Here is a 27,546-nt window from a genome sequence, read left to right as displayed (position 1 = left end):
CCGAAAGCAAAGGTTGAACCGACCGATCGACCTCCTTCCTGGATTCCATTTGTACCCTAATCTGGGTGGCCGATTTTTTGAAGTTACATGAGGTTACTCTTTCCACCAACCGGGAGCCGTTTAACTAAAGAGAGAAGAGATATTAGATACACTGATACGTCCATTTTAAAGTTTTTAGACTTACAGGTCAATGTCTAGTCAGTGTTTTTTTCTATCGTTGGATAGTGAAAAGATTCTCAGCCTACCCTTGGTTCGACGTTTGTTTGGAACGTTCTAAAACCAGCCTTTCCCACAGTAAATCTAGTGGTTAACAACCGCCTTTGCCAGGGCTCGCTTCTTCTTCCCCAAAAGCACTCTCCTGTTGGTGTTTTCGTCATGGATGCTCCTGAAAAATTTTCTCTCCTTCAAGAATATATAGCATTAGATACCAAGCTGGTTGAGTTACCCTCGTTTATGAGTCGCATTTGAGAAATATTTTTATATTTGACGTTGAATTTTGACGTTCAAGGTAGAGGGCAAAAACAAGGTGAAGAAGGTGGACCTGTGTTCAGCTGATTCAGTGGATTTGGGTGAGGAGCTGTTGCCGGAAAAACTCGCATTGGGACTAGTAAGAAAGTAGGCGGCGGTCAGGAAAAGTATCGAACAATAACAAAAATGTTAATTAAATTACGGCCGCTGCAAATGCGTGATATTGCCTATTTTGTCGGATGTTTGAAGTTTATATAAATTTTGAATCGTCAGTGCTAGTATATGGTTTACTGCTTTTTATGAGCGCAACAAACGATTTAAGAAAAAAGAAAAATAAGATTTTTTCGTAAGAATCTTCCCCATCGGAAACGATCCACTCATTTGTACAAGGACGCATCAAGTTTTGTACAATGATACGTGAGGGACTGAAGTTTTCAAAGAATATCGAATATCAAAATTGAAGGACATTGAAGGCGGATTATAGGCGAACTGTCGTTGTTATTTACAGCCATCTTTTTCCACAGGATATGATTCAACTAGGGACCAGAAATGTCGTTCCCCCATGGTATCATCATGTGCGTTTGCAATATTGCACTGGACACAGTTGTTAATTCTGCTTTCGCTGAGTCTTTTTAGTTTTGTAAAGAGATTAGCTTCTACTTCCTTTAGATCCTAGTAAGACTTTCTACATTTAAAATTCTTTTGGCTGCTTCTGTCCATTATATGTCTGCGCCGTTTCTGAAATTTACAATAAAGGTCTCTGCAAAGAAGTTTTAAAGAGGCCTAAGGCTTGAATTGTGCTGTATTCGAATAATTTTTTTTTATTTTTAAATATTCAACAGAAAGAAAATTCGGGCCCAGAGCAAAAATGATCCTCGGAGTGAAAATTAAGCGGGTCCCCCTATTATCACTTTTTTCGTTGAGATTTCTATTGAGGGCCCGGATTACTCCCTTCTTTCTTCCTACCTCTCGTTAGGCCTACCTCAGACTCTTCATGTTGTATTCATTTCGCACACATGCACTTGTTTTTAGCGTTTTCAGTTTCCTTATTTCCAGTCATCATCAACGGCGCAACAACCGATATCCGGTCTAGGCCTGCCTTAATGAGGAACTCCAGACATCCCGGTTTTGCGCCGAGGTCCACCAATTCGATATCCCTAAAAGCTGTCTGGCGTCCTGACCTACGCAATCGCTCCATCTTAGGCAGGGTCTGCCTCGTCTTCTTTTTCTACCATAGATATTGCCCTTATAGACTTTCCGGGCTGGATCATCCTCATCCATACGGATTAAGTGACCCGCCCACCGTAACCTATTTAGCCGGATTTTATCCACAACCTGACGGTCATGGTATCGCTCATAGATTTCGTCGTTATGTAGGCTACGGATTCGCCCATCCGCATGTAGGGGGCCAAACATTCTTCGGAGGATTCTTCTCTCGAACGCGGCCAGTTCCAATGGAAATGTAAAAATGTTGCAGAAGTACGTCCGCGTTGGCTCACTTATCTGAACATTGGTGCTAGGGCAAATCATGTCCATAAGTACTTACTTTTAGCTTCCAATTTACACCTAGTGATTTTACAGTGGAGCTGGTCGAAATTCGTTAGGGGTATTATCCAGATAGATTGATTTTTGACTGCTATCCTTGACTAATACGAACGCAAGTTGTATGTTTGCACCGAAACGACTCTGTTAACTAATGAAATCGAAGTGAGAGACTTCACCATTTATGCCAATTATCAGAGGTCCCTCAAGTTCCTAACTCCAGATGTGGGACCACATTCAAGGCAAGAGGAATCATGTAAATACTCCCTGCAACTACGACACTCTGTCAAAAATTATGCCTGGTGCTAGTTGTGTTACCTTTTCGGTGTCATCTTTAAATCAATTCTCCATTCCGAGAAATCAGTGTTTGCATCCAATGATCATACTAATTGCATTTTTCTTCCCACGGCTGGTCGTTAAGACCGCCTCCGTTTTTTATTCCGTTAGGTTAAACTCGGCCATTTCTACCTATATTTTTGTAGCGCTGATGGTCTCATTAGCGTAAGCTTCAACATCTTCAGCTTGTTTCATGATAACAACCACGATCATATCTTCCGCAAAATTAGTTATCGTAGTTGCTTCGAGAAGGAAATACTCCATTCTATACCATGATCTGCAGGAGAGGGATGCAGGGATCCACGTTGAAACCCATTGGGGTCTTGTCATGACAATTTATTCCTTATGTCTCCCAATCGTATTATACGAAGGTGTCTTCTCGGAAAGGTAACTTTTCATCAGCTCTGTCAAGTCCCTTAAACACGCTGGTAATCCAGACGGTTCTTTTAGGAATGGCATGCAAACCGGTAAATCTTTAAGCCTCTTCGCATTTACCACAGATATACCGTTATTATATTGAGAAGAGTTGGACAGTCCAGCTGAGATGTTCGGCCCCACAACTTTTTTATATTAACCCTGTACCTTGTCCTTTTGGCCATTGAGGTCTGCCTAAGTGCAAAGTTCTTTGAAACGCTCCTGCCTGCTGCTTAGTCCTACTCCGGAAGTATATGTATGCTTCAAAATTGCTGGTGGTTTCATTAGAAGGGCAGGGGTAACTCTTGACACACTGCCTCTCCTCAGTCCTGTGGAACAGTATGACGGAAAGCGGCTACTGTTGTAGTTTGCTCCGATTGTAATGATGTTTTTACGAATCATATCAGGCGACAAGCTTACCGTTCTTTGCCTTTCGCTATTTTTGTAGTGAAGAAGTAGGATGGCAACGATTTCTTTGATTAGGCATAGGCAGCCGTCGCAGCCGTTTCATTACATGCAAATCCCACTGTTTGAGGCAGTTTCTTTTGCTTCTTTGAATAGTTTCTTTATGCTGCCTATCAACTGCTTGTATACTGTTTACCTCGTTGCTATCGGGTTTCTTTCTAGATTTCTGGTAAAGTCTCTTTGCTTTGGAGCATGCAACTCGTGGCTTTGTGATTGATTTTAATTGTTTAATTATCTACTGGGGATTAGTCGCTTTTCGAAATAGTAGCATCGCATGCTTCCCTGATTCGTTGGGTAAATAAGTGAGGTTTTTTTAAGACTGTACTGTTCAATGATATATCGATTTCGAGGGACACGCAAAACCGAGGACTCTAATCGACTATCTTCGATAACTCCTTTTAGACTTGGATTCCCCTTTGACCTACATACAGATTACCTGGTGATTACTTTGACTATAGTCCTCACGTGGCATTCACGTATGTCAGGGCTCTCCCTTCGAAAATGTGTGAGATCGCAAAATTTTCGACTTCCATATCCAGTCCCACAAATACTTCAAGCAAAGCACGTTCTTTCGACTTAACGTCATATGCAACTCGCTTCCGAGTGTTCCACTACTTCTTGAAAGGCGTGGCTCCGTAACTCCATAACGTTGATCGATCTTTTGGTTCCTGACTTAAATATGGTTCCCTGATTATGGCCATATCGATGTCTTTCTCGTAGATGGTCCGCGGGGATAAATTCTACGTAGCCTCGTAGTGGTTGAAGTTGATTAATATTGAAATGCGATTTGCATTGATGGCTTTACCGGACCTTCCGACTGCAGTGTGTCGATAGCCCACACGCTTTCAATTTCGAATTCCTTTGTCAAGGCCTCAGGAACGTCCTTTTGTCCTCTATCTGAGCATTTTTCAAGAATTTATAAATTGTTGCATCCTTAGGCTTAATGAGCTTCAACAAAATGTCTTTTTTCTGGGATCTTATGGTGCGAACTCCTTGAAAAGCCTGATCCCCACAAAGTTATAGCGCCCTTTGGCCTGTTTAGTCTTCGATTCAAATGCTGTCACAATCATTTCAATAGGGTCTATTGGTACATCGATATCTTTCTTATGGATGGTCTCAGAAGTAAGTTCTACCCCTCCTCCCAGTGATTCAGGTTTATTTGCGCCAAGTTCATCTGTAATTTATTTTGAGGGCTCTCTCACACTCTGGTCGCAGTCTGTTGTTTGCAATATGCTGATAATCCACCTTCCACGGACTTACGAACTTCTTCCTTTATGGTAGTCTCGTCTTTGTCCTTTCACTCTATAGTTATCTCTTGCCTGCTATCCGTTACGTCTGTCTAGTGTCCTAAAGACTTTTCGTTGGATGACCACAATGACCAAACTATCTATCAATGAGGGATTGTGTCAAGGGATTTCAACATCTTAGTTCTCAAAAAAATCAGTCGGTATTGAAATTTTGATTTCCTGCATAGTAAGCTTATCTTGCCTCGCTCTTCTGGTTCTGATTCGTCCTTTTATGTTGTTCTTCAGTAGCAAATGTATACCCTCAACTGAGGACATTGATCAGGAAAGACTTGCCTAAATTTCGATGCCTGACGGTCGTAGTCAGTTCTCTTTGATGTAAATAAGATTATCGTCATGCATTTGGAGAGGTAAGACCAGGTTTGCCAAAACATAGCACATTTTCGTTTCCATATGCATGAATGAATACTTCTTATAGCTTTTATTCCCATAGATTCCACTTCTGCACTGTAATCGCCCATTAAACTGTATATTATCAGCCTAATATCTGAACTCATAAATTCCAAATCTATCAGCTCCGTACTCATAAAAGATGCATCTTATCAGCTTAATTTGAAGCTATTTATATCTCTCAGGGGTCCACAAAAAAATGAATGATAATGAAATTATCAATCCTGAATTTTCGATAGAGATTAAAATTCTGTTGTAAATTTTAGGCTGTCGAAAATTTCGTACGCTATTTACAAAGTTCTAGAAGTATCTATAAAAATTAAATTATAATAGACGAGAATGCTTGCCATAAAAATATATCTCTTAAGCAATTTCTGAATTTTTCGGATTTTATGATATCAGAACAGATAAAAAATATTTGCTTCTGAAGATAATTAAATCAATGGGAGCTCTTCATGCAGTGAATGAATTGAATAAAAATAGATTGTTCGTAGAAATATTGGGAATCTCGTCGTGTCTAGCGCAAATTTGGAGTATGAGCTGATACTGACATAATTATCATAAATTAATTTATTATTTAAAGTTGTGCCTTATCACCGGCCTCAATTGTTCGTAGTAAATTATTTCCCCTTTTGATAAGGCCTCGATTTTCGTAATAAGTTTTGTTTCACTATGACTCTGAAAAGTTATTAATAATTAAGGCAAATTTCGGAGTTGTTGCTAGCTTATGCTACCAGCACGTGCTTTGTGCCCAATCTTGAATCTTTTAATGTAGCTGGCTATATTAGTTGATATGTATTTTAGGATTTTTTAGCGCTAATTTACTTAGTTTTAGGCGGGTCCGAAAGAACATCGAACGCAATATTTGTTAATTATTGCGTTTGCCAGAAGGTGTTTTCAATGTTTGAACATAGATTGAGACTTGATTGACGAACTAGAAATTATTGGGTTGGGAAAAAGGAATGTCGTATTTTGTCAATAGATGGCGACACTTAAATATATCTTGTGTTGTACTTATCGCATCGGGCCATACTATACGGCGATTTGAAGACGACAATCTGTGCTACAAGTGTCTCTTTGACAGTGTTGTAATTGTACGTTTCAGTCTCAAGCTATAGCGCGTCAAAAATGGAAAGCAAGAAATTCGTCATATTTTAGGTTTTTACTACCTGAGAGGTAAAAATGCAACGAAGGCGGCCGAAAAAAATTGTGAAGTTTATGGGCCCGATACTGTAACGATTCGCACAGCACAGCGTTGGTTCGATCAATTTCGTTCTGGTGTAGTGGATGTCGAAGATACATCCCGTGCTGGTAGGCCAATCGTCGTAGAAACCGATAAAATCGTCGAAATCATCCAAGTAGACCGGCATATGAGCATTCGCTCGATTGGCCAGGAACTGGGTATAGACCATAAAACCGTTTGGAACCGTTTGAAGAAGATTGGATTCCAAAAAAGCTGGATGTTTGGATGGTACCACACGAGTTGACGCAAAAAAATCTCTCGGACCGAATCAACGCCTGCGATGCACTGCTGAAATGGAACGAGCTCGACAGATTTTTGAAGTGGATGGTGACTGGTGTTGAAAAGTGGATCACGTATGACAATCTCAAGCGAAAAAGATCGTGGTGGAAGCGCGGCGAGCTGGCCCAAACCATCGCCCACCCCGGATTGACGGCCAGGAAGGATTTGCTGTGTGTTTGGTGATATTGGAAGGAAATCATCCACTATGAGCTGTTCAACTCTGGCCAGACCCTCAATTCGGTCCTCTACTGTGAGCAACTTGACCGATTGAAGCAGGCGATTGACCAGAAGCGGCCAGAATTGGTCAATAGGAATGGTGTTGTGTTCCACCAGGAAAACGCTCGGCATCACACATATTTGATGACCCACCAGAAGCTACGGGATCTCGGGGTCAACGACAGTGATCTGCCCAGAACTGAGCGATTTAAATACCTCGGGCGAACGCTATCAGTCAATGGAGAACTGCGCTATGAAATTGCTTCACGCATTAACGCAACCTGGATGAAGTAGAGTTCCACAACTGATGTTCCTTGTGATCGACGTATCAGCCAACATCTTAAATTTAAAATTTACCGCAATGTCGTCCGTCTTGTCGCTCTCTATAGTTTGAGTGTTGGCCAACTATAAAAGACAATGAACGACGTCTTGCAGTAATGGGAACGAAGATGTTACGTTGGACTAGTGGCGTCACACGTTTTGATCACATCCGAAATGAGGATATCCGATTCCGCATTCGATAGAGCAAAATGGCGAAACCGACCACGATGAGCCGACCCGGCTTGTGAACGGGAAAAAGGCTGAAGAAAAAGGAGAAGAAGAATATATAACTGTTTGCGGTTGATTTTTAGGTTTTAATCCAAAAACTGAGATTTATTTCGTATTACAAACAGCATGACTTTTATGCCAACCCAATAAAATCAAAGCAGATGTATAAAGTTATTTATTATTTAACAAATCGTATGCACACATGTCGATAACATAGGTGAACTCTGTTTTAAAAAGTATGTTATGTATTTATTTTACAAAGATTTTTCTCATGGCTGCCACAACTTCATGGTTTATAAACATTATCCATATATTTTCCTCTAGTAGTCAATATGATTCCAGCTGTTGTTTTCCTTTCATTTTCATTGAAAGCGTGCACATTTTGCGTCAGAACTTTGCTCTAAATTTTAATAATTCAAAAGCAAATAACTCATTGACAGCATTAAAAAACTTAAATGACTCTAAATGCGTGATTCCAAGCGTAAAATTGAGTGTTCAAATAAGATTCGTGAAAAAGATACTTTATGCGCATATTTTTAGTATTCCATTTGGATGCGTCTAAAAATAAAGTTAGGAATCGCCTATTTTCGGTTTCACTGTCATTGAGGCTAATTACGCAAGGCATCCATATGAGACGATAATGAACTGATCAACATTGGAAGATTTTATAAAAAGTATTTTTCAAGATTTTCCTATTTTCTTTTAATTATTTTTTGTGTTGAACATTTCGGTTCTTTGCATGATTTCAAGTATTTTCTATTCAAAACAAGAAAGTTTCCAACACAGAAATTAAAAAAAATACACGCATCGATGACAAAAATATTTCCATTCGTTTCCAACCATCATACTTGACAAAAAAGTTCTCTAATTTATTTTAAGATACTTTGGTCATATTTATTTGGATTCACATTCTAGGGATTGCTTTTCCTATATTCCTGGACATCAATTTAGACTGCCTGGATATTCATTCTCAAAACTTCTCAAATTCTCAAATTGTGGCCCTGATATTTCCTTCGTATTACTCAGTCCAGAATTTGAAAAATTTAGCTCCTATTTCAGGTAACACTCCCTGTAAGAGATTTGTCCCTCCGCCTTTGAAACCACTTCCTGGGAATGCATCCCTTCTGGCTCCCCAGAATTCGGCGGATTAGGTTCCCATCAATAAAGTGAAAGGCCCGCTATTGTATGACGTTGCAATCTAGAGGAAAAGCTATCCCGTCTTGGTCGAAAGGATCAACTTAAATTCCTTGCAGCTACAACATGAAATCAAGTTGCTCAATATTCAGAATGTACTCCACTCTGTACAAGCTAGTTGCCCCGTTTGTCATCCCAGGCCTTTAGAGCGTTCATACCCTTTAGATGCGTCAACGATCAATGCTAAAAGACTATCTCCTCAAAATCCTGAGCTGGGTGGTGTTAGAGTGTCCTCGACCACTGTCAGGGTAATTTTCCTGGAGTATGGCTCGCCCGATTACATCTTTTTTACCTACACTAGAGTGGAAGTTGCCTATTTCAAGTTAAGGACGTCGCAGTGTTTTGACTGTGGTAGATCGGGCCACATACACAAATTTTGCAAAGCCAGAGTTTCAAAATGTCTTAACTGTGTTGCTGAGAACTGCACTGGGAACTGTGAGTAAACAGGAGATGCCCGACATGGATTGAGTATACTAAAAATGTAGAGAGTGCTTGGATCAAAAACATGACTTTGAAGAAGCTGCTCTGGAGTCTAACAAATACTATAGCCCTCCGCTGAGTTCTGATAGCTATGATAGTGTGTTTCCCTCTCTATCTAGTAAAGGAAGTTCTGGCAAAAAGAGAACCACTCTGGACTCAAATAGGGTGCCCAGAGGCTCAGCCAAAGATAGTAATATCATGAGAAGAAAAAATCCGGGCTTTACCCAGAAGAAGCCCCTTGCAACAACACTGCCCAATGTTTTCAAATCAACCACTCCTGTTTTTGAGGACCCTCTTATGCGGGTGGTATCAAAGTACTAGAGGGAAATCAGCAAAATATTGCTAATACTGAATGAAAATATTATAAGACTTGATGATCAGGAACTTAAGAATAAAGTTGCTGGCATAGTGAAGATACACCGACTTAGTAAGTGGCCATCTAATCTCTCTGCAACGCAATCCGTTTTGTTCTACTTCAAGTATATATAGGCTGATATCGTTGGGAAGGAAGTGTCGTAAGCGCCTTATCCAGATGAAGAGACCGGGAACTGGGTCTGTCTATCGCACTATCTCTGAACCGGCTGTGATGGTGATCGTGGAATTGATTGCCGTTGTCCTCTTTGCTAAAGAACGTAAAGTCATTTACCAGTGCCAGGGAGAGGAGTCAAAGGATGGAGTTGCTCGTGGAGAACGTCACCGTACACTAAATGGTTGGCAACTCTCTTGGCAAAATAAGTCAAGCGCCACATGGACTGCGCAATTCATCGGCAATTTAGATTCGTGGTTGATTTCAAAGCATGGTGAGATTGATTGATTGATTTTCCTACCCAACTTCTATGTAGGTATGGAGGCTTTCGGTGCACATGATTAGGAAAGTACGATCTCGTAACTATGTGTTCTGCAATAGAGACGACGCCGATCACATTCTCTTGTGGAAGATGGGATGGGATTTCTGAGCAATTTTTTCCAGACACAGGTGGAAGCTCCTCAGACAATGTTGTCAGAGAGATGCTGAGGATTGCTGAAAGATGGACTGGTGTTGCGCATTATTTTAGATTGGTTTCGATCGGTGGAAATGAATTCCTTGATTTGAGGACTCTGTAAGCCGGAAGATCGGGACGGCTAGCTCGAAGTACTAGTGTGTCAAACGGTTCCACACTAGTTTTCTGATAACGGAGAGGAGTTTAGTTTATAGTCCGACGGTATACCTTTGCGGGAGTCCAACAGTGTGTGTCCTAATGTGTTTACCCAACTTGCCCACACAAAAAATCTCTCTTTCCCTTTTCCGTAGTTTGGACCTTTGGTCAGACATATGGCGATACAACTCCTTTTCCTCATTAATGTGATCATGACCTTTCTTTTAAACTTTATTTACGTAATTCCGTCAGCCTTTCAGCTGGAAATGTTATCTCGTGATTCAATTTGCGCTGATAATCCAAATTCGACTAATTCAACACCAAAAAGTGCCTTTAAAGCAGATAACACTTGTGTACGTGATTCATACAAGTAATTCCGGTAATGCGAGTACATATAGACTCTCTTCAGACCTCTTATTGACAACAGTTCAACCAACTGTCGTCATTTCATTGATAAGTTCAGTGTCTTCCTCCTAAATTCTAGCGACGCGGTCCTTATCAGATTACCCTCGAATTATCGGCCACAATTCGACCAATTGAACTTTGTATTTGAGTAGGTTAATTTACATGTGCACGACTTGCATTGGCTCATTATCACAAAGGTCTGGACTAAATCATTCCTCGACTCCGAATTACTGCATTTGAACAGCTGAATAACCCAGTGTTTATAGACTCAACATGTTTTCTCGTATGTTTTGTTTATGTTCCCCAGAATTAATGGATTCCACTTTTCCTTATCAAAATTTCAACTCATTAGCATTAAGCGGCTTTCACTGTTGCGATGTGATAACATGAATATGACAATATTGGGTTTCCATTCTGAAAATCCCAGCCGGTCTTATGCACCAGTTGTTTACAAGGTTTAAGTCGATTGTACGGGAGTAAGTAATGGAGTAATTGGAAACAGATACAAATATGTTTGGGGCTTTCGATGTTTCGATGTTTGTTCTAAAGTTTTAATCAATTAAGTAATTGGTGTGCCAATTGGAGCATAAGAAAGCGAATTGGAGGTACTGGTCATACTTGGCTTCATACTGTCAGGGGCCAGCGGCAGGGGGATGTGATGGGCACTTTAAGACAATAACGTGGCCTAAGTTTGAACTTTCAATTATCAGGCTCTAATAAGTTCTCATTATCTCTGACGTGGGCTAGGTTTATCTGGAACCCTCAATCAGAAAATGGGGGCGAACATTTTATCAACAGCCTCCAATTCCAACATGTCGTTCGTATTTTATTGAATTCTTGTGTTGTCATAGGTAGGATTAATGAATTTTTGGAATATTTCGCATGTTATCGTGAATTAGAAATAACAATGGGGTCGAAATTTGCGGTTGGTTGTGAAGTACATTCACTAAAGCAAGGCGCTAAAAGTAATCGCGTTGTGTTTAGCAAAGACCAGTTATGGGAAAATTTATCTTTTCGCGCTATGTCTGATTCTGATGATTATCTAATACATCTTAGTGCCAAGTTATGGGAATTCTAATCAAGCTGTAGTCATCTCTCAGAAAGTTTGCCCATTTCTATTGGAACCAAATTTTGGAGCAGACGAATAGAAACTCCAAGTGCTAATTTGGTCGCAAACTTTTATAAACTCTAAGAAACTTATTTCTTGAAGTCGACCGTTAGCACCCGACGAGTATTTGATGTGCTCCCATTTGAAAATTCATAATGAACAAAGGCGGTGATTGCATTCTCTCAAAAAATTGTTAAGCTATTGCTTGATTCGGCAGTCTAAAAGGTGTATTGCATTAAAATACGAAAACGAATCGCTACGTTTGTCCCTACCACACATTTATGAGCTCTCAATGCCTCGAATTGCTTCAACAAATTCCCCGCTTGGTTCGTTTTACATAAACATGAGAAATTCACTTAACAATGATACCGAGAAAACGGCATTACACACGTTGCTTAGTGCATGTATTTGAGTACGCCATTTAGAAAGACTATCAGCTAAAATACCTCTCTCTTGGGTCTAGGGCTATTCAATGTTCACACATTCCGAGACTCTGGGAGTCTCAGCTACCTTGGTGTTTCTCTTAAGAACGAGAGCGTGCCACTCTGTTTGACGAGTCCTACAGCATGGCCTCAACTATGATGTCCAGAGTCAATTGGCACTCTCCGGTCAACGGGCCATGACGCTCACCTTTTGTAGAAGAAAAAGGAGTGGCAGGCATCATTAGCTGCATCCTTGCAAATTATGCAATCAATTTACCGTGATTGCGCAATTGGGTACAGGCAAGACTGAAAATATCCGTGTCCGCTGGGTTAGGTAATAGTCAACCTCATCGTGCTTTCAATTGAACCAAGGTCGCACACCTTTAATGAGTTGCGTGGTTAATTTACACCCCGATTTCCTTTTTTAGAATTGCTGTATGCACTAAGGGTGCAGGCCCTCTCTGTTATAATTAAATTCGCCCATCCGGTCGTGGTACTTTTTTGTCTATCATGAACAATGTCGCTTCTTTCAGTTTCAGAGAACAGTAGGCATTCCTTAGTGCTCTTCCTCTCGTTAAATGGCGTGGACGGGAAAAAGTAGCTGCACAATTTCTTCCATTGTCACTGCTTCCATAAAACATGGTGATCGATGAGCGTCGAGTTTGTTGATAACCAACTAATACCCGAGGCCTCACGGTTCCTTGTTAATGTCACTGACTAGCTGCTATGAGAATCGTACTATTTGCCTGTTAATTTCGTGACGGCACTCCTTCTACGCTCTCTTGTATTCTGCGGATCTAAGGATTATCTCATCTTGGTCTCTTGCGCGCTCTGCAGTCTACCGAAGTCTGAAGCAGTTCCTTCCTAAACTTGCAATTTCAGCCATCCACAAATATAGTACACGGCTGACTTTTGGGCGTCACATGCAGTTATTCTGTCTGCGTCTGGGTGTTGTGGCTCGTTTAGCCTTCGACAAATTTGCCAAAGTCGAATATCGAAGTGCTGCAATGTTTAGAACAGTAAGACCCGTTTTGGCATGAGCCATGTCACATTCGAGAGCTCAATCCTTAGTAAAATCTTCTTCAATTAAAATTCTCACTTCCAAAGTGCGCACTTTCATGGACTTGATGTCAGACCAGACTAAATGGCAACTTATTATCAATTTTTTAGCCCATAAACCTCTCATTTTCGGTTTACAAAATAATATTACAACTCGTGGCAAAACGCAGGTAGCTACGGTTTCGTCCAGGTCAGATGCTGCCTCTTTTCTACCGTGGAAGCAGTGTAAGCGAAGCGGTTCGCAGATGTTACGCTCCTTTTTATACATTCGCTAAATACACCATGAATGCTTATTACAACCAGGCAACATGATTTTCAGCCTGGAGGTAACCACTGCTTTCGTGCTTGAAATATTCTGAACTCTCTGGCAGAATTTATTCTTCCGGTCAGTCACCGATTCAATGTTCGGCAAGTATATCGCCGGGAAAATTTGACATCTACCCCAATGTCTTCTGGGTTGGCATTCTTGCAGATTTTTCGAAGAAAGATATCCCTTCCTTCGGCTTGATGGGAAGGGCCGCTGATCGTAGTTTGTCTCTTCTCTTTAGCACTGATTTCGCAGTTGACTTCGATACATTAGTCACTGTCTTCGTTGTTGTTGCTGTATTTTCGCTATAGCGTATTAGACTTTCCCATCGCGGCTAGGTAGATCATCATGAATTGGCAGAAAAACTTTATGGTGATCTTCCAACGCCCTGTTTTTGCCCACCATCTACTTCTTGGCATTCGGATTCTTTGGAGCGAAAGCGCTTCAGCCACGTCCAAATAACGCTGACAGAAAACCTTAGAATAGGCTGCGAATAGGGGTAACATTGTTGACCATCTCATGCAATGGGCGACTTTGTTGCTCCATGAGTAGGAGGATAGGATTCAGCGAGATTCAGGAAGGTTACAATCACGATCCCGAACTCTCTCTCTCTCTCAATTAAATCTTTTGACATTGCATCAATAACTTACTAGAACATGGTAATTTGGACAGTTAGGTCCGGTTTGTTTAAGTGAATCGCCGTTTCTGCCTAACCTCACGGCCCTCTAGGGCTATGAATTGATTTGGAGACTACAATCCCCACTGTGACTGGCACAACGGTACCAGTTTATACTGACTGCAGGGTTAGCGTTTATACTGGTGAATTCAAGGTCTAGGTAAAGCCCATACCGCAACTAACGAGTACGGCACCCGAGTTGTCCAATCCAACTTTATGGTTAAGCCAGCAAGAGGCTCTGCCCGCGATGTGGCTACAACCACAACTTCATGAAACTCTCACAAGGGAGCTGAGAACACATTCGAGGAACTGTTCCGGTTCCAATGATATCAGCTAACATTTGATGAGGTTTCGTGGCCGGAGCCACTTCAGATGAGTCCCGTATACACTTGGGTCTGATCGCTCAAGACCTTGGAGCGTTCACCTACTGCAGGAAGTCAATGTGAATACAGCGTCTCCCGGTGCCATCACTTGAAGGTTCTCCTTGACAACTTGGTGCACCACCTTTGAACACCTGGCAATTTGGACAATGGAAACTAGACCCATCTTCTTGATATTATCTCGGAAGATCATATTTAGAACAGCGTCGTATCCTAAGAGTTATTATTTGATGCCTCATCGACACAGTTGCTTATCAGTTAGCTTCTGTTCTGAGTGGAAAACAGGGTCATCTTAACCCCATAAGAATTTCGAATTGCTTTGTGTTGAATGAACGCAATCTTTCTGTTCATGGGGCAGGTACTTATTAGGGGCACCATCAGTCTGTGGAATAGTTTCAATGGATCACATTTTGTGAGATTTTGCATAATCAGTTTAGGGTTCCTTTGAGCGACCATGATTTCTTGACTTTCATATGTACTTTTTGTGGCTTCATGAAGTTTTAAGCTCATTTCCATGCATATGGGCTAGTTTTTAAAAACTTGGAATAAGGTTCTGGCCACCAACTTTGGGGTCTTAATTGAAACTGAAAGGGCGCAAGCTATCTAGAGTCTGCATACTGGAGACTAAGCTTCCTCTTGGCCACGCACCCCGACGTGTGCTGTTCCACGGTGGCTTGGGATCCTATTAGCACTTTTTATATCTGTTGTTTTAGTTCATTACCCTTGCCGGGTTCTCATGCCCCATAAACATGACAAGTAGGGAAACAGATCCTCGTTAATGGGGTCCTTCAGTTCGGCCCTGCACAATTTTTAGCCGCCACTGCGAGAGGAGAGGATGAGGTCTTGTTCAATTATGTAAGATTTACTCCCAAGCATATTCGGATCAGGCCGCCGGATATCCCATACTCCATAAAGGAGTAAACAGGAGACATACAAGTAAAAATTATGAGACATGGTGGAACAGAGTTTTCAGTTAGGAGCCGACTACTCACAAGTGGTACAGTTTCATATGAAACATGATGTGCTGTAGATGGTGGAAATCTGCTTTTTGTCCTCTCTTCTAGCGACTTTCTTTTGATTCGTTTGATATTAACGATATTTTTTTCTTTCTTCTCTTTCTAGTTTCATCCTATAACCACATGCACGTTGGATACCGCATGGCAACGCAACTGGTAGGACGTTCAAAAATACTTGGTGATCATTTATCGCCACTTTTCACTGTGCCTGTAAATAAAAACTTTACAATTTTTAATTGTGAGGTAAGTGCAAGGGACTTTCCCTTTGAAATTTAGAGGTTCGGACTGATTCTAACTTCTTTTTATATATTTTAGGTATTCCGTATGATAGCCTCACTTTTGAATTCATTTAGGCGTCAATTTAGTCGCGATTTATCGGAATGGATATCGATCGACCCAATATTAATGATGACATTGTTAATAATGCCATTAGCACTAGCAATTGTCAATCGCAGTCAGCAAACGGAGAATACACCAATAGTAATAATAGTGTTAATTCTAATTCTAATGGTTTGTGTAAGGGACCGACACCACAATCTGAAAAGCATACACAAAATGATAGACATTATGACCAGAAAGAGCATGAGCAAAAACAGAATAGTATTGACGCAGCAGCTCCGATCAAGGATCGTACAATACCGGATACCGCGGTTTCAGAACATTTTAGTGACAAAGTTTCTAGTTTAAATGGTAATAGCCCGTTAAGAAGTAAAGACAAGTTAAACGTTGTTACTGCTACTGATAATACGGGATCGTCGAATAATCACCGTTTTCAAATGAATCGTCAAGATAACGATCGTTTTGCGAAGGCGCCAGCTTCACTTGTTAATGGCTGTGATGTCCCCAATAGTGATAACGAAGACGTTACTAGGATTAAAGTCAATAACGATGTAGGCGATAGAAATGATACGATTATGGACAAATCAAATCCAATAAATCCCACTTCGATTAGCTCTAGTTCCCCTCGTTCGTATCATCGGTCAATGATTCACGAAACCGAAGATGCTTCTGCTACAGATCCGTTATTAGATCGTACGAAAAACGACATAAACAATCACGACCATCTTCCACCTGTAATTAAGAACAGTCCCAAGTACAACGATTATATTAATCAAACCTATGTAGATACCAGTCGTCGTCCCAGCGTTCAAAATGATGATGACGAATCTCATCAAATGGAGCATGTACGTTTGTTGATTAACGATGCAGCCCCATCCAGTAAAATCGTCAAAAGCGACAAAACCACAACATTACGCGCCCCATCGCCGGGAAAGCTGATCTATGTGGAGAACACAAACGAGAAAATGCCGAAAAGTATTGTGAAAAGTCCTTCGTCGAATAGCTTTCAAAAGGACTCGAAAAACCGCAGCAATAGATTAAGCTTCCAGTCCTGCAAGTATGGAAATGGTGCAACAGGTGAAGATCGCGCATCGGAGGGTTCAGCAGAATATGAACGTCCAGTATTACATGTCCAGTTCATGCCTGAAGAACACGAACCTTCACTGTCCAGCAAGAGATCAGACTGCAAGAGCCCCTTGGGAAGTAGCTCATCGCGATCATCCGAGTCGGATTCGTCATCCAGCTCGTCCTCATCCTCCTCATCGTCGTCCTCGTCTGATGACGTCAGCTCAATAGGGGCATATGCAGAAGCGCGTGCACCAGATGGAGGATGGGGTTGGGTGATCGTCTTCGCTTCGTTCATGGTGAATCTGATAGCCGATGGAGTGACCTTTAGTTTCGGCGTTATATATGTGGAATTCTTGAATTATTTCGGAGAAGGCAAGGCAAAAACTGCATGGATTGGATCTCTATTCATGGCCATACCACTCCTCTCTGGCCCAATTGCGTCGTTTCTTACCGATCGGTATGGATGTCGCAAGGTGACCGTTGCAGGATCGATTCTAGCCAGTGCTGGATTTGTAATTTCATCATTTGCCAACTCGATGGAAATGCTTTTTGTAACATTCGGCATTTTGGCTGGCTTCGGTCTAAGTTTATGTTATGTAACGGCTGTTGTCATCGTTGCATACTATTTCGAAAAGAAACGATCGTTTGCCACAGGCCTATCAGTTTGCGGGAGTGGTATAGGAACGTTCATATTCGCCCCTCTCACACAAATGCTCTTGGAAGAGTATGGCTGGCGTGGAACTACCTTGATTTTGGCCGGCATCTTTTTGAATATGACGGTTTGCGGGATGTTGATGCGCGATTTGGAATGGACAACGCAACGAGCGAAGTTGAAACGTACAAGAAGGAAGAAGAGTAAACTGGGCGTGTCGGCAGATTCGTTTTCTGTGAGTAATAGTACGAATACTGGTGGAACCGCGAGTAATTTGAATCATCAACAAAATGGAGATGTTCCGATTAATATTGATGGAGTGAAGGTTGAGGATTTAGGCGATCCGAGATTGTTTAGTTCGTTGATAACGTTGCCGACTTTCGTGAAGAATGGAGAGAAGGTAAGATGGTTTGTTATGTAATTACTTGAAACTAATTAGGAAATATCATTGAGATTCAATCCAAATACTCAGAACTTAGTTGGGGCCAATATCATGTAACATTGAATTACGTCGGAGGAGCGAATAAAACTAATGAAGGGATCATTTCCAATAATTTACAACACAATCACTTCAAAATTCATCGAATTTCTGCTTGTATAATCCTTCTAGAGTATTCCTTTCAATTTTCAATTAATATGCTTGTGCAACCAGTCAATCCGACAGTTCTATTGATTCCGTTTCACTTGTAATCCCCTTAAGCTATCGATTTCCTCTTGTTTTCGGTTTACTTGTCACTAGAAATACCCAGAGAAATGGAGCCAATAGTCGACGTAAATTTAAATCAATTCTCGCTTTTCATTGTAGAGTGACGAGCTAATAAAATCCGCTGCCTGCAAATCTGTTTGATGATTTTCCTTTGAATCTAATAGAGACTCTGCTATTGTCTTGACGCTTTCCTTTATAGGCTTTTAATTGACTTTTCTTGTTAATTAAAAACAATCGCAAAAAGGCATGTCATTACTATAAGCCCCTTAGTTGTTGTAGTTGTGTGTTTCTGGAGATGTCCGTCAGTTCTCCTCTAGACTTCACGAGAAGCTTAGGCTCTTTCTAAACTGTTTTGCGCCTTTTTACTGGGTTTGTCCCCCACTGTGACTTAACCAGCAATGAAATGATCGCCCTTTCCTAATATGGGTCTTAGCCACAGAATATTTTAGGAGCGCTGCGTTGTTCGTAAATATAAAAAATGCGGAGTAAACGGGGCGAAATTCTTCATTTACATAAGATTTTAATGAAATGAACGTGCATAATGAAGGGGACAAGTGCTCACTTCTACGATCATGCAGGGAACCCGTTTTTTCAGCGCGGTAGATGGTCGTCTTGTAACTGGTGCTGGAGATTTTGCTGTGTTTTTAGGCTCTGAGATGATATCCGGCACCTCTTGTGCGACCCCAAATTCGTAATGATTTGGAGTCGATCTCAATGAAATCAAAAACTCTTCATCAATAGCCCTCAGCGCTTTATCTTGATTCGATGATCGATTCATTCGTTTGATGATTTGGCTCGCATGGTAACAATGAATCGATCCATTGTCCACGTTCAGGGTGGAGAGGGCGTTGTTGAGGTTCTAAATAATCTGTTCAGGCTGCTATTGACGAATCCGATGGTATCTAGTATAGATTGGGTCGTCAGCTTTGCGTCCTATATTTGTCGTTGAATTGCTTTCCCACGTTTATTTGAAGGGATCAAGAGATTCAGCGCAGTAGTAATCTTCAGATTGAAAGCTGCGAATTTGTCATCTGAAAATTTGATGTTTAATGTTGCTCGGTAGGTGCCAAGGAAAATCCAAAGATTATGTGCCAGGTTTTCTTCCCCTTTTAATGTGAAGAGACCTCTTTTAAATGTGCCTGCAAATATGCCACTTGCCCATTTGATTGAGGATGGTACGGTGCGGTAAAAATGTGCTGTACTCCCTAGATTGACAGAACTTCTTGAGCAGGTAGATCTTCGAGAATTCATACTAGGCTTCGACCATGACAAGAAAGCGTTTTCCTTGATATGGTCCCGCAAAGTCCTGGCTGAGTCGCCTTTAGCCAAGAGAATATTTTCGAATTGTTTGGTTGTTTATTAGCAACAGTGCATAGTATATATCGGCTAACGATACCTTCAATTTCGTTGCCCATGCTTGCCCAGTGGAAATGATCACGAATCAAACACTTCGTATGTCGTATATCAAGGTGACCACGGTGAAGACGTTTGTCAATTTTGGTATAATGACACGTTCATTGTAGAAAAGTCGTCTTTGTTCGATGGCTGTCTGAATACGTCCTGACGATGATGATAAGATTGAATATTTTGTAGTCCTTTCTTTTTCCCGAAAATTGAGAGTAGTGTTCGACGGTTTGTCAAGAGTGTGAACCGAGTGCTTTAGAGTATTTTATGGTATTTATGCAAGGTTTTCCTCTTCGATTTGACTACAGCTTCGCTCTATCGTGCAAATGCCTTGAGCGATCCATCAGAATCACCAACAGGGGCGGATTTTACTGAGTGTGGAGTAAATCCGATTTGGGGATCTCCTTTATGTTCTGGAAAACTGCCACTTCCATAGGCTGGCGAATTTGCCATATGTTGTTAAAAACCCCTTGTGTGATCGTTGAGCAGTGATGGCTGTCAGCGGCGGCATGTTTTCCCTGGGTTCGATTGTCGCCTACTCGATGATGTAGCCAAGAGATTTGATTTGGTCCTGGGCAGCAAATTTTGAAATCATAATTGTGAATACGAGTGAATACTTCACGTAGATGTCCTGTATCCAATGCCATCCAGACATACGAAACTGAGCTTTAGTTTAACAATCGTCGTGTTCACGATTTATTGAAATAGTTTGACATTGAACTGATTCCGAAAGGAAGGCCTTGAAGCCGCGATACATTACAATGCTGCATAGGTTCTTGGATGGTTCATCGAACTTCATTTATACACAGATATGTGCTGAAGACGTCTATTTGTGAGCAGATCCGCCTTTCAGTGGGTACCGAAAAATGTCTCCTGGTAAAGATAACGTTGTTTGGCCTCATCAAAGAATTTACGCCAGTTAGGGATGATCCGTTTGGCTTGGTGATAACTATGATCAACGCTGCATAAGCAATGCAGTCTATTGATGACGTTAAAGTTTAGCCTCATTTCAGCTTTACTCATTCGGTATTTTTCATCTGGTCAATGGATGTCTTAAAAGGCCAGCAGTAGAATTGGGAGCTCTTTAAGCACAAAATCGTACTGCTGGTATAACGAGAAGAAGTCCTCCAGAGGTCATCGATTTTTTTACACTTCATAAGCTCGTTTGAAGGAGAAGCTGCAGAAAAGATTCCGGACCTTTATGATGACGCTGAAATTTCTGTCGGCCTGGAATGTATTTTCTGAACTAAGGCTCTCAGTAGATCATTAGGATTCATTTTTGATCTTCTTTCCCGAAACAAGACTGTAGGGAATATGTACAGTTACAATACATTGATCTCGTCGAAACCGAGAGTGGCTCTGTGCTGCCCAAACAGTGATCAACGAATGGTTAGGTGCTTGTAAAACACCCGCCTCAGCTCAGATGAAGCAGATACTGATCCTTATTGCCGCTTAGAACTCGAAATTTAAGGCAATAATAGCAGGTTAGCAGCACAATTCAAGCATGGCGGTGTTCATATTCGGCGGCTTTAGTCTCGTAGTCGTAACCTTATTTCCGCTATCGTGCGCTCTACAGCTTTCATGAACAAATTGGCTTGTCCTCTGCGAAGCAAGGGACGATTTATGATACGTCCCCCATTCGTGCGAATCCCTGAACTCACTGATTCTAAGGGTATCGTTGAGCAGTGCTTCATTCGTTTGCATAGTCGACGCTTATTCATATGGTTAAGGTGCAGCGCTTTTCACTCAGTTCTTCGCGAAGTACCGCGAAATGACTAAGGCTATAAGAGCTAATCAACGTCATATACATTGGAATTTTTTCAAGTGTCCATGTCCGTCCGACATAGTCTAAATTGATCCACCCATCTCATTTAGGCAATTCAGGACAGCCACTTGCGATAGGCTTAGACGCCACATCTCATTGATGTCTGTGTTTACTTCAACTTACTGATGAAGTTCAATCTTATTTCTCATTCGCCTCACATCTGATCGAACGCAATCGCTATATGGGTCTTACCGTCTTATCCATTGAAGCAACTGAAAGAGGAGTGAATCGGTCTTTAGTGTTGGAACTGCATAAGCGTAGGAAACAGGGACCACAATCACCTTGCAATGCTAAAAACGATCGTTCTGTGAAGTATTGTGCCGAAGTCAGTAAGCTAGACGTAGTATCTACGCCAGAGCTCACTTGGTCCTTGCAAATCTGTCTTTCTTCCTTACATTGACTATAATTCCTTAAAATTCCACTATGAAGTTCATCAGCTGGGTGATTCATGGATTTCGTGACACATTTGAGACAGCTTACACCGTTCTTCATTTCGTTGCTGACGACTGAATCACCTGATATTTACTACTGGTTATCACCAACTGGCCAATAACCGGTGTTCGGTCTAGGCCTCAGTTCAGATCTTTAAACATCCTGGTCTACGTCATTGCTTCAAGGCAGGGCCCGCCATGCCGCCATGCCTTTCTCTGGAGTCGTCCCTATTTCTGCACAAGACCAAGATCTATTATGGAGGATTAGCCCCTTCAAAAGGACTAAAAAACACAAATTTTCTTAACAAAAAAAACGAAGTCTACGAGGAATACATGAGGACTGGCAAAAAGATTTAAACCGCGACCTTCCACTACGACAGCCCAACGCTCTAACCACTGGCTGCTAAATCTGGAATATCTACTCTTAAACATATCGTCATAGCAGGCAGCGTTGTCCTCCTCGTTCGGCTAGCTAAATATCACAGAATCTGGAGGTGGACTCATTGATGGGTCGTGCTATCACAGTATAAAGCTCATTTTTGTAAATGGAAACCGGTCTTCGCAAATCGGATAAGTGAGATCAGTCAACGTGGCGGTATGTTTGTTCATAGCATAAAACTTTCTCTGGATTGTTGGTTGATACTCTTCATGATTCAGTAGAAAACTTTTTTCGAGAATCACCCGCTCCCCTCCGTTCGGCGTCACTTTGATGTCGGTGTCGTGACTAACGCCACATACCGAGATTCACAAATCATTCCTCACAGCTTTTCATGATTTTACTTCCCAACTAAGACTTTAGTGGGCATAGCGCGTCTACCGCACCTACGTGCCATTGTGCACGGTTCGCTGCAATGCACTAGAACTCCTTCCAGGACTTCCCCGAATTATACACTCCTCCTCCACTGTTATGCACCAAGTGCTCCTAGGGCGAGCCAGTCGTTGGCCACCTTGGGACAGGGGCTTGCACTGCATGGCGTCACCGATAACAAGAAAAAATAATATCGATGACAAGATGTAATCTCGGCGGACTCGGCTTTAGACATCCAATTGCTCTGAGTTTTTACCTCAATGCAGAACGTGCTGCCATTTTACGACATCATATGTCGCTCTGATGATCGCTATTAGTTTAAGTTAACAGTCCGTGTCCGCATGTTACGGTAACTAGCCATTTCATCCACAAAAGGCTGAATTTTACCTGATGTCAAAAGGTTAAGAACCGTGATGAAGTGTTGCTTCCACCTCTCCAGCTGCTCTTCATCGTAGATGAGGACTCGACCGTCCCTCACAGAATCCTCGAAAAGTTTGTAACCACATGCAAGTTCTTGCACACTTCTGAAATCTTTGCGTGCTGTAGCATCTTCCGCTTCCCTGACCAGCGCAATAACAAATTCCTTTTAGTCACGGGGCATACCACCTTGAACTTCCCGCAATTTACGCGGTGTCGGAGCTAGAGCCAGTCACGCTCGCCATCACTCCAGCGGCCAATAGTGCGATTCCAATTAGCCAAATCTTGTGAGGCCACTTTGGGACTTGGTGGGCCTGCGTTGCACACGAGAAAAACGATTTTTTGATGACAGCGCAATGCTAATCGATGTTCTTAGACGCATTATCCAGTGTATTTGCCGTCCGTCAGCAAGATAGCTCTCTTACTGTCGAGCGACATCTGGATCATACAAGTCGTCGATGTTGAACTTGGGGCGTCGCAGCTCTCAAACTCTGTGAGAAGTGGCGTACGCAACATGCCAACAAGGATAGGCGACCATTTGAGGCTGATGTCAGCAAACAATTTCTAAATCTATTGCTAATTGCAAAATGATCAATCTGGTTGCTCGTAGGGTGTTGGTCCGTTGAAGCCCAGTTGACCTTATGGCAAGCTTCGTGTTTAAACAATATGCCAGCAATATCGAGACGGTGGAAGCTGCAAAAAGTTGGTAAGACGATGTTTCCCTATCACATGTCCACAATGTGATTTCAGAGCCCACCTATCCTTTATAGTCGCCTCTTACGACAAGCTGGGAAGACTTTAAGTGTATTCGTAAACCCCAACTCACAGGGCTAATAGTGGCTCGCAGGAAAGGATGGATAGTGCAAGAAGAGCCCCATGCGTGGGCAGCAGATGGGACACTCTTCAAGCCCGATCTGATACTAATAAAAGGAAACCAAATCATAATAATCAGATGGTCATTGGGAAGCGCTCCCCCTTAGAGGTCGCCTACTCAGAAAAATTCAGTAAGTATCCGACACCTTCCGGAGTCCGAGCTGTTTGGTGCCATGTCAACAAGTTCGTGAAGGAAGCGATAAAATTACCAGATGGGGCTGTTTGCTCTATTCTACATGGTGTTCTTCGCGAAGGGACTAAATGCCAACGAAGTTTCATGTGGCTCGCCTGGAAATAACTCAATCCAATTACACCTAGTCGACATTTCAGTTGCAACGAGTTCATCACGGGATTTCCAGAATCAAATGAAATATTTTAAGTTCGTCTTCAACCTGACTGTAGAAGCATTCCTAGCTGTCTTTCGACAGTTTACTTCTCGACGACGACTTTGTCAGATTCTCGCTAGCAGTAACGGTACTACTTCCAAGAGTAGCAAAGTAGAGCTACATAGGCTCTTCGACGATTCGGCTTTTATAGAGTAATCAGTGCGTGCCCTCTTGGAGGCCTTGATTTTGGAGGAAGTTGGAAGGTCTAAAGGCACTGAAACGCTACTTATATCGTGAGCTCAGGCGATTCAGTTTAACATTGATCTAGCAGACCTCACGGTACTTCCACCTTCAGAGTTTATGCACCAAAATGAGCGCTACCAGGAATTGAAATAACATTGCACCCTGTTCAAGTCATTAGTCATGACTTTTGGAAGCTTGGGCGATCTGAATATTTGGTGTAGCCTCAAATGAGATCAGTCAGTTTCAGCCAACACAGGGGCTGAAAATAGGCGATATCGTGCTGTGCAAGGACCCTTTAAGCCAACCTGCATTATGGTGTAGATGGCCTTGCCTACTTGTGCACGTCAATGTCGGAAACTGATGAAGTATTTTATTTGGATACATACACTTTGGGAACCAGTTGAATTCTTCTTCAGTGAAGGACCTTAGAGATTAAATAATTCCTGAAGTACTGTATATGCATTCAAGAAAATACTTTAGCCTAAAAGGAGAAATCTTCCAATTGTTTTCATTAAAAAAATATTGGCTAACAAATTTTCTTGAAACTCAAAGAATGATACGCCCCTATATAAGTCGTGTCAGTTACACTACCTGTCCTGATGGGCCTAGATATTTCCACCATGTACTCACTCCTGCCCTGCTCTTTTCTAGTTGGGTTTGTTAGCACAATTCATTATCTACAGGATATTCTGCAACAATAGTCAAATCTGTTCTCGATTCAATTGAACTCTCTTGAAATCATTATTGACATTACTAATTCACTTGTTCATTTTTAGGTCCCCGATGAAGTTCTTGAGCTTCTATCAACACATCGAAACGTGCACAACCTATTGCTGCAGAACTATCCAGGTCTGCTTTACTCAAGGAGCTTCAGTGAACCCCATTCATCATACATGGGAATCGCAGCTCCTGAAGGTGCCTTGAGTCCATCAGATCCGGATCCACCGCCGAAAATTTCCAAGAAAAAGAACCAAACCAACACTGATAAGTTCGAGAATGAACAGGCTCTCCTTTCGTGGCTTAGGAAAAACGAAAATCACCATCACCACCATCGAGATGTAAGTAATGTAAGACGTCCTTTCAACCCCAATAGCACCTTATTGTGCTGAAACGGTCGTTGACATCGCATTAGTGTTACTGGGACTAGCATTCATGCATATGCACATATGTGAACTAAACTATTCAGACATAAGTGTGCATGTTTTCAGTCACTTTACAGTTGAATTGATTATCGATTATTTTCAGCATCGCGCTCCACCGACCTCATCCTACCTCAAAGATCTACGAATGCATCGTCACTCACTTACCTATCGTGGTGCTATGCTCAACATAAATCGATATCGACTTCGAGCCTCGTCCTGTCCGGATATCTATCGTAACTCAATGACAACAATTGCCAAGGAGAAATCACAATGGCAACAAGGAATCGCTGAATTTAAAAATTTATTTGTGGATATTTTGGATTTTTCATATTTCACCGATATTCGGTTCCTGTTGTTTGCCATTTCAAATCTTCTGTTGTACGCTTGGTACGATGTTCCGTACGTTTATCTTACGGATAATGCCATTGAATTGGGTATTGCTGAGCCGGACGCGTCAATGCTTGTGGGTATTATTGGAATAGTGAACATGTTTGGAGAGGTGAGATTTCAAGTGGTTTGCAAGGTGCAATTGATTGTTGACATTTCGGTTATTGCTTTTTAGATTGCACTTGGCTGGATTGGAGACAGGAAAGGGATAAGTCCAAGTGTCGTGTATGCAATTTGTATGGCTATGTGTGGGATAGTAACAGCTATGGTGCCTGTGTCTAGTACTTATACGGTAGGTTTCAGTATACATAGTAGTGTTTGCTGACCTTTGGAACCATCTAATGAGTTTCCGTTTCTAATGTGTTCCTTTTCAATGTCATTTTAGTGGCTCTGCAGCTGTTCTGGACTTTTTGGCTTCTTTATTGCGGCGAATTACTCATTAACCAGTATTATTCTTGTTGAGTTGATTACATTGGAACGATTCACAAACGCCTACGGTCTGCTGTTGCTGGTTCAAGGTGTCGCAAATTTAGTTGGTCCACCGTTAGCAGGTAACTGAATGTTTTTTTTTACAATAAAACAAACTATTAGCACATTTGTAAATATTGTCTAAAGTGTCATATTGTCATACCTAACCTACGTATGTATCCTGAATATGATAGCAGGGATTAAAACCAGGGTCGGCGTGAAATTTATGCATGCACCAAGGAATTGCACGACTGAATTTTGTAAAATTTACTCTATACAGGGCCCGAATGAATCCAATGAAGCAGCTAGATGGTTTTGATATCTCTACACTTCAAATTTTAGACCTGGTTGGATCCCGGTAGAGCAGTTCAATTCTGTGGACAAACTCCACTTCGAGCTTTAAGTCTCTAATGGTACTATTATTTGCTTTTCCTATGTTCCTTTCTGTTTAACTTCTTTGCTTGCGTTTCGTGACAGATGAGGCAAGAAGTTAGGTGTTGATCACTTAAATCCTTAAGAAATTAGCCAAAGCCAAATGAATTTGTGAGGCAAATTCTATGTCGGGGAAGAGACTCGGACCTCTGAAAACTGGTAGATGGATAGAGTGATCGGCGATGGCTCAGATCTATCTATTAGTTTCGCTAATCCATTCTATTTTATCGGTAGATTTCCTGTTAGTTGGCTATGTTCTTTCTAGTGTTTTCTTTGAGGATTCGAGAACATTACCCAAGATCTCCTCGCCAACTGGAAAAACAAATTAAGTTTGAGTATTACTTATATCGGAAGGCGGGAAACCGCATACACATCTTATTACCGTCCGGCCGTCACCTCGTCTCAGAGAAGGAAAGTCTGTCCAAGTGGAAGGTCGATTCGACGAGTAAATCCTCCATACCTCCATGTGCACTTGCCATCATGAGAAGTTGATAGTTTGATTTTAGTTGCCAAATACAGGCTTCGCGTACCACAAACTTGATAGAATGAAATTCAAATATATCCCAATACATTGTTTAACAACAACATCGACGATTAATTCTGGGCGACCTTGGCCTTGGCTTGGCATTTTTTTTG

General features: G+C 41.6%; 1 protein-coding gene across 2 annotated transcripts in view; it reads left to right on the top strand.

The window, feature by feature from the left end:
• Positions 1-27,546, top strand: part of LOC119658838 — a 143,388-nt gene that overhangs the window by 108,764 nt on the left and 7,078 nt on the right. For both annotated transcript variants that reach the window (XM_038066581.1, XM_038066582.1), the window contains exons 2-7: positions 15,496-15,632; positions 15,705-17,848; positions 25,258-25,539; positions 25,727-26,122; positions 26,186-26,302; positions 26,396-26,561. In XM_038066581.1, the coding sequence (XP_037922509.1) occupies positions 15,770-17,848; positions 25,258-25,539; positions 25,727-26,122; positions 26,186-26,302; positions 26,396-26,561 (3,040 nt within the window). In that variant the 5' untranslated portion in view covers positions 15,496-15,632; positions 15,705-15,769. The remainder of the gene's footprint in view (positions 1-15,495; positions 15,633-15,704; positions 17,849-25,257; positions 25,540-25,726; positions 26,123-26,185; positions 26,303-26,395; positions 26,562-27,546) is intronic.

Source organism: Hermetia illucens, chromosome 6 (assembly GCF_905115235.1).
Source record: "Hermetia illucens chromosome 6, iHerIll2.2.curated.20191125, whole genome shotgun sequence".
Taxonomy (NCBI): domain Eukaryota; kingdom Metazoa; phylum Arthropoda; class Insecta; order Diptera; family Stratiomyidae; genus Hermetia; species Hermetia illucens.
The sequence above is the reverse complement of the archived record's forward strand: the minus strand, read 5'-3'. Positions and strand labels throughout refer to the sequence as shown.